General features: G+C 34.9%; 1 protein-coding gene across 1 annotated transcript; it reads right to left on the bottom strand.

The window, feature by feature from the left end:
* Nucleotides 1–326: 326 nt before the first annotated feature.
* LOC125222311 (3-isopropylmalate dehydratase large subunit, chloroplastic-like) lies at nt 327–7,842 on the bottom strand. Its single transcript, XM_048124841.1, has 15 exons — nt 7,645–7,842; nt 7,385–7,528; nt 7,123–7,293; nt 6,288–6,440; nt 6,120–6,188; nt 5,861–5,977; nt 5,450–5,524; nt 5,290–5,367; nt 5,086–5,181; nt 4,807–4,856; nt 4,407–4,461; nt 2,657–2,788; nt 1,386–1,433; nt 1,128–1,286; nt 327–628 (listed from the first exon to the last, which is right to left on the bottom strand). The coding sequence occupies exons 1-15, from the start codon at nt 7,690–7,692 to the stop codon at nt 491–493; spliced, it is 1,533 nt and encodes a 510-aa protein (XP_047980798.1). The 5' UTR covers nt 7,693–7,842; the 3' UTR covers nt 327–490.
* Nucleotides 7,843–8,183: the final 341 nt, after the last annotated feature.

The raw sequence follows: 8,183 nt of genomic DNA, 5'->3' as shown, positions 1-8,183 counted from the left end.
GTTCATTTTCCCAATGATTCTTGAGTCAATATTACAACTGAATTGACTGAAAAATAAATATAAGAAAAACAAATAATTTTAATAAACACAAAATAATTAATCAAATTTGAAGTCCATTAAATAAGATCCAACCAAATAAAATAAAAGTATTAAAACTTATTAAATCAAAATAAAAAAATTGTCAAATGATCAAATAAAACAAGATGTATTAGTATAAGGGCCTCGAAATATGTTTTTCCTATTATTTTCTTCTTTCTTACCATACATACATCCCACGTTCCATTACCAAATACTTTTTCCAGCAAATTAAAATAAAATAAAAGGCATGTCCAATCCAACAATCATCTTTATTGAAGAATCTACATCCCAAATCTAACACCAGTTCTAACTTCTAAAACATCACAATATGTGAATCAGTAACGTCAAGAACTTAGAAGCAGCATTCAGAAAAGTAGTGCACAAACTCACTCTCATTCGTGAAAATCGTACTCTAGATAAACTCTCGTGGGTCAGTGACAAAACCAGACAACGCAGATGCAGCAGCCGTGTATGGAGAGGCTAGATAAATCTGTCCCTCTTTATGGCCCATCCGACCGGGGAAATTCCTGTTTGTGGTTGAAACACACACCTGCATTTTACCAAGATTGCAATATTTAGTTATATTACTACTGGTTATGTTATAACTTCTAGTCCTCTGCTCCATGTATATAAATCTCTATAAGCAGTTCAGAACAAGAAGATATTAAGCCCAAAGAAGACCTTTACTTAATCGTGTTTTTTATCGCCAACCTTTCTTTTCAATTCTCGCTTGACATAACAATTTAAAAAACCCAATTCCAGCAACAGAACATTGAGCTAGCTCAATTGATTCAATTGGAACATACATCAAACTTTTCAGAGTCGGGGGTTGTGAAGAGAAAAAAAATAAGTTATGAACAAGTTCTGATAAATGCTTGAAATTAGGGAGACAAGCATGATTATCCCACTTAATAAAATTATTTGATGAAAACTTGAGTTAGCAATCAGACATGCAAAAGCACTTTCTATCACCTTCTTCCTTGGAGACCACAGGAATTACTAATTGGGCAAAGCTAGAATATATTGTTATAAAACACAATGGTGTATACCTGAGCTTCATTCATGCGAGCATATGTGTCTCTTGGTCCTCCCAAACAAGCACCACAACTGGGGCTTGCAGGAGTGTCGCATCCAGCTTCCTCAAATATCTGTGAGCAAGTTTTCCCGCCCGATCCTGGGACCGGAAGGCTATATACATCCATCCAAACCTGTGAAATATGTGTAATTAGATACAAAATATTGAATGTTTGGAATTGAGGTTTTACCTTTGGCCTGTTTAGAAAACATGTGTAGTTTAGAAAAAATACCTTCTGCGTAGCTGGAACTAGGAAGGTTGGGACTTTGACCTTTTTACCCTGCGAATCAGCAAATATGTTTTAAGTTCGAGAGAGTTTTTGCATCCCAACTATAATTTTCTAATCATCCAGAGAGAGTACTGATACGAGCATAACCCTAGAAATATCTCCATATCTTTATTAATTAGTGAAATTAGGATATATATTTCTTGCTCATTAAGTTAGTATAGTATTATAAATATAACTATTGTTATTCTCTTCACTCAATCAATGAAATAACATATTTTGCTCTACTTATTTTATTGTTTATTTTCTTTCTGCAAACCCTAGTTTGGATTTGATCCCGGGGCAAGCCTGCGACGTCCACTTTTATCTCTCCGCCGCCGACCTCTCGTCGTCGGATGACTACGGAATCTTGTTAGGATTGCTCTCTTAGCTATTGGTGTTTTCATTGCTCTCTCAATGAAAGCACCTTATCAAGTGAAAAAGATAAAGAAAGTGGCAGAGAAACCGTGCTCCGTCGACAATCGGAAATTCTAAACGGAAAACTAAATAAATACTCCCTCCGTCCCTAAGCGAGACGTTTCTATTTTGGCACAGGAATTTAGGTAGTGGTGTTTAGCGAATTAAATTATTAATAGTAAAGTAAGAGAGAGAGAGAAAAAAGTAAGAGAGAAGATAAGTAAGAAAAAGAAAGAGAGCATAAAGTAAAGAGTGAGGATAAAGCAGGAGAGAGGAGTGAGTTGATTGTTGCCAAAAAAAAAAAAGGAAACGTCTCACTTGGTTGGGACGTACCAAAAAGGAATACGTCTCACTTAGGTTGGGACGGAGGGAGTATAAAAGACCAATAATTATGATTTCATTGATTGATTCAAAAGAATAACAATAGGTCCTACTTACGAATAACCTAACTTGGTGAACAAGATAATAAAGAATATATGGGAAAGATATGCTAAATCAATAATATATGAAATAATAGAGATATGGGATCTTCTATAGATATATCCGTATCAAGTACATATGCTTCATTTAGCTTAAAATAGACTGATCTGATACTTTTCACAAACTGTAACATTCACGGGTAAAAGGTCCACACATTTATTTCACACACACTTAAGTGCATAAATAAATAAATCATCTCCAGTACTAGGCACTAGCATACACTAAAATTAGGAAGGTTTTAGACAGCAATGAGGTCGTCAGATTTTGAGCTTACATAACAAGATTCTCATAATTCAAGATCACAAAAAGGCCTACTGCTAAAACAATATTTAGCTACTTACCGAAGCAAGAAATACTTTAGCAGCAGCCATGAAATCTTCTGTTTTCCCACCAGTACAAGATCCAATATATACCCTGTCAATTTTCACATCTTTGCATTCTCGAGCTAAAGCACGATTGTCGGGAGAATGAGGCTGATATCCATAAAATTTTATGTCAGTGTATAAAAGATGATAATTTTAGGGTAAAAAACAAGGATTCCCTCTATATTTCACCAAAAATGCAAAAAAAAACAAAAACATCCAAAATATTTGGGTTAATTGGTCCTCTCAAAACAGAACTACACATCAAAATTATCAGCAAGTATTAGAGATGTGTTTCATTCCACCTAAAATTCTAGGAATTCGAAGAGTTAAAACAGTTTCGTAAATCAGGTCGGCTGATCCATTTTAGATTTAACGAATTGGTGTTCCGAAAGTGTAGTAGTGTACATCTTTCCATGTCTCAATTGAGCTAATGAATAGTAAAAAAATACCCTTGCAAAGAATGCTAGTCATTGAAGTATTTATAACTTCAATAAAATCATAAAACTTAAGTTTGATGATTGTAATTAATTTCATTGTATACTTCAGAAGAATGAAAAAGGATTGCATCACTTCGACAAATTTACCTTTTGCTATCATCATGATTCACAAGTGTAAGGGATATAATGGACAAATAAAACCAAATACGGTTTACTATAGGAGGGGGTAGGGTGATATCGTGCAAGAACTTGACATGTCAAGTCATTAGCTATAACATAGAGATTATTTTCCTTTTATCCATTAATTTATGGGTTAACAATATTTATGGCTTGATCTTTTGGGCCAAGTTGCAAAAATGGCATGACCTTTAAAATACCGCAAATAATAGTCTGATTTTTGGACACGAGTGGCAACTATGGCTCATGCCAGTATTTCTTGGCTTTATAAGCTGGGACGGAAATTCTGACATGGAAGGCCCAAACGTAGCGTGGATGTTCTGACTTATATTGTAAAATTAAATGGAAAATATATATATTGGGCATCAAACGACGACATGTTGATGCTCGAGTGAAAAATGCATTTTCCACATATTTTTAACAAAATAAATTAGAATATCCAAGTCGGATCTGAGTTTTCCACGACAATTTTTAGCCCAAAAAAGTAGGCACAGGCCATATCCAAGTCACATCGAGTCTTGCTAATTTTGCAATTTTACACAGATCATGCCATTTTTGCGATCAGCACAAAGGTCTGCTCATTTGAACGAGAAGGCCAAGGTGTAAACAGTAATTAACCGTGAATCGAAAGGGAAAGCACATTAACCAAAACAAAAACAACCACACCCTAAAATATACTCCCCCCGTCCCACAATAAGTCACATTTTGCCATTTCGGTCCGTCCCACAATAAAAGTCACATTTCACTTTTACCATAAATGATAAGTAGGTCCCCCATTCAACTAACTCACTTCACTCACATTCTAGTATAAAATCAATATAAAAAAAGTGGACCCCATATTCCACCAACTTTTTCAATCCACTATTATTTACATTTCTTAAAACCCGTGCCCACACCAAATGTGACTCCTATTGTGGGACGGAGGGAGTATGTTTTACACCCTTTTCTATCAAAAAAAACACACCTCAAGAGTATAAGAGTTACTTATCATACAATAATCTTCCATTTACAAAAGAGATTAATGAAACAGAATGTCTATGAGAAACATTTAAGTCTCTAATGATAATTACCAAGAGGATTCAAAGACAAACAATGGGGTTTATATTACTCACCTTAGCTACCAAAGGCTCGAGCTTTGAAATATCAAACCGGTACTCTTTGAGAAACCTAATTAAAAGAAAAGGGAAAAATAAACTTGACCATAAGCACCCAATTGTACAAGTTTACCATATTAAAGACATGACATGATGCTAAAAAGATCATAATAGTTAGGTTTCAGTATATTAAAATTGACAGGAAATATATTGATCAATGTGTTAAAGGGAATTCCAAATTTATTTCACAAGAGAGGTTTCCATATATCATAAGGATGGGAAATACACTGATTAATATGTCAAAGAGCATCCTAGCACAATCTCTCTCAGCTATTATTTGATTTAAGAATAAGACTAGAACTCTAGAAGTGTCACAAACATAAACTGTTCAAAACTTGCAAAAGTAACAAGAAGCTACCTGGCTCCCCCATCGCTAAATACTGGTTCAAATGGCAAAGATGTCTTGTCCTGGGCAGCCAAAAAGTAATATCACTATTAATAAAAGGAAAAATAGTAAAATAGATGTTCTCGTTTCTTGCAGATTTCAAAAGGCATCAACTAAAGAAAACTTGAACCAGCATGTATATTTATTATTCATATACTCACAATGACTGGTTAGCTGAGTGAAATTCGTGAGCCCTGTGTGTTTTTGTTCAGGCACACACTACGGTTACAGAATTTATCTCCTAAAACTAACCTCAAGGAACTTGTAAGTGGTACTATCAGCAGGGATGACACCATTCTTTCCACCAGCTTCAACTACCATGTTGCACAGAGTCATTCTTTCTTCCATCTTCAGCAAAAAGTAAATTTCAAGTTACACAAAGAACAAAATTAAAGTGAATTCACGTCATTATCCTCAAGAACCTATATGCATTAATGAATGGTTAGACGCACTTACAGTCAAACTTTCAACAGCAGAACCAACAAACTCCATTGCTTTGTATGTCGCGCCAGCAACTGAAATTTCACCAATAATCTACAAAATACGCAGCACATGAATCGATATGTTGCCTTTGATATTAGTGTTACCAAATGATTATAAGCTTGCATGTACTTACTTGCAGAATTAAATCTTTTGCAAGTAGATAGTTGGGCATTTCACCATCCATTACAAATCTCAAAGTCGGGGGCACCTGAAATGCATTTACAAGAAATACTCACTGATTCATACGTTCATCGTATCTAAGACGTGGAGGGATAGTCTCACAAACAGTCAATACCCATTAAGAAATAAAAAAAATTGTGAATTATCATTTTAGTCTTAGATAGTCAAACTTTAGTCTTCCAAATCAAATAAAACTGTCAGTGGTTAATTATTAAATCTGCATGACCAGAGTGAAAAGAAAGAAATGGGACTGGACGGGATATTGAGCAATTTAGAATTCGTGAAGAAATTACACGCTGTGAGAGATACAGAGTTAAAAGAAAACAAGATGAAACAAGATAAGAACGTGTAACATCAAATGTACCTTAAGCAAAAGCTTTCCAGTGCCCAACACGAAACCGGCATCGGTGTTTCCGATTCCAGTAGCAAACTGACCAAATGCTCCAGCAGTACACGTGTGAGAGTCGGTGCCCAACAGGACCTAGGAGCATAATATAGTTCATAAGTTATCACAGGGTTTGATATCATTTTTAAATACAGCCTCATCTAGAATTTGGTTACTAGAGGAGGCCAGAGGGACACCAAATCACGAATACAGAACCTTTTTCTAATAACATATATACCTCTCCAGGTCGGCAATGGCCTTCTTGGGCAAGAGCCACATGGCAGACACCTTTGTAATCAGGATTAGCCTAAAATGTCAGTTGATCAAACTCAATTGCTTTCTTCAAAAAACATTTGACAGGATAATTAGTAAGTTACTAGTTCCAGCAATTAACAAGTAGTCATACCTTGAAATTTCCAAGATCTTTGATATCGTAGAAGTACTTAATATTTTGCTCATTACAGAAATCCCTCAAGATGTCTACATTGCGATTTGCTCGTTCATCAGTTGTGAAGATGTAATGGTCAGGAATGATAACAACTTTTTCACGGTCCCACACCTACAATAGAAAATAGCAAGCAACAAATAAAGTGAGATAGGCACACCAAAATATACAACAATTGTTTAGGAAAGTGTGTAAAGCAGACAATAAAAATTAACTTTTAGTAAAGATAATTTACGCCAAACTTTTCCTTTTGTTTTGAGAACAGCATACACAATAACACCAAAAAAATCATCCAAAAAATATCTGTAGGAGAAGATAATTTAAGTTTTCAAAATTGTGGAATATCACCAAGACCCTAAATTCAAGTGGCAAAATAGAATACAAGAAATTAAGGCATGAAGTACCACCGTGAATTCACCTTTCTAGAGCTCTAAAATAAAGTGTATTAAGTTTTTGTGAACTAAGATCCCCATACAATTCAAGAGATAAATGATCCAAAACTTAACTAAGATATATGCCTTCGATTTGTACTTGCTAAGTTATACAGTATTTTCTTATTAATTTGGTGCCCAGTTGCTTCTATCGATGGCGACACGGCACTAGTCACTAGCGAGAAGATGAGGACACGCCCACAACCTCAACGAATACACTTTATTCATCAAAGAGTTACAAGGTCTCAAACATGGAATGTAATACATGACCTCAAGATGTTCCAATAATAATTCTATAAAAACAAATTTCACATTTTTCTTGTTAAGATTATTCAACCAAGAAAATGCAGTTTTTTAATATATACCTTTGCATTTTCGCCGAATTCCTTTTTGAATATCCCAATGGAACCAGGGCCACAAACATCATGTGTCATCAAAATATCCACATTGACCCATGCATTCTCACCGGGAACCAATTGGGATTTTTCTGAAGCTCTCGCCAGTATCTTCTCAGTCATGGTCATCCCAGTCTTAACCTACAATTTTATTTTTTTCAATCCAAAACCCTCTCCATTTAATCTGAAATCTATTATAAAAATGATATAAAAAAAAAACTAAATTAATTACCGCCCCTGTAGCCGATGGTTTGCGCTCAGATTGCTGAGGCGTCATTACAGAAACTATTTTCGTGGAAGCCCTTTTTTTGGAAAGCTGCGGGGAACATGGAAATGAAGAAGGCTGGGCACAGGAAGCTGAAAATCCCAAAATTTTCTGCAAACACAGACACAAAAATGAGGGAAATTATATAAACTTGCTCGATTAACTAAACGTCCCATGAATTGGAAGAAAATAAATCAAAAGATGCTACTTTTTTCAAGCACACAAACCTTGTCAACAAGGAATGAGGACGTCGGAGCTACGGCAGATGACGCCATCTTATGTTGTCGGAACAGCGAAAGTCGGTTTCAAGGAATTACACAGACACAGTATGGGGATTTCTCTTCAGTGGCGGCTGCTAGTGCTGGACACACTTATGAATTGAATGGCGGAGATGGAGAATAAGAAAGAGGCTATAAAATCTGAATATTTGCTGCAATACTCACACCAAAATATTGTTTATATACGGAGTATACTTTTTTATTTCTTACACGTACATAGTCGGTCACCATATTTTGTCATGTTTTATCGAACCCATAAAATACACATCTCTATTTTTAAGTACTACTCTACACAATTCACTTTTGGAGTAATTTTTTGTAGTAAAAACCTCTATTTCACTTTCACAATATTTCAATTACTTGTTCATTTTAATTTCTTACTTTATATATTAATAGTCGTACAATTTTTAAGATATGTTACTTTTATGAAATATAATAACCTCACTTTGTGTATTAATAGTTCTACAATTTTCAGAAATTATTAACTT

Source organism: Salvia hispanica, chromosome 4 (genome assembly GCF_023119035.1).
Source record: "Salvia hispanica cultivar TCC Black 2014 chromosome 4, UniMelb_Shisp_WGS_1.0, whole genome shotgun sequence".
NCBI classification, from domain to species: Eukaryota; Viridiplantae; Streptophyta; class Magnoliopsida; order Lamiales; family Lamiaceae; genus Salvia; species Salvia hispanica.
This window is presented reverse-complemented; position numbering and strand designations above follow the sequence as displayed.

Coding starts and splice junctions, on each gene's coding strand:
- LOC125222311 (XM_048124841.1), bottom strand. CDS start 7,692: ATGGCGTCATCTGCCGTAGCTCCGACGTCCTCATTCCTTGTTGACAAG. Junction 7,529..7,644: donor CCTCATTCCTTGTTGACAAG/GTTTGTGTGCTT, acceptor CTGTGTTTGCAG/AAAATTTTGGGATTTTCAGC. Junction 7,294..7,384: donor AACCATCGGCTACAGGGGCG/GTAATTAATTTA, acceptor ATAAAATTGTAG/GTTAAGACTGGGATGACCAT.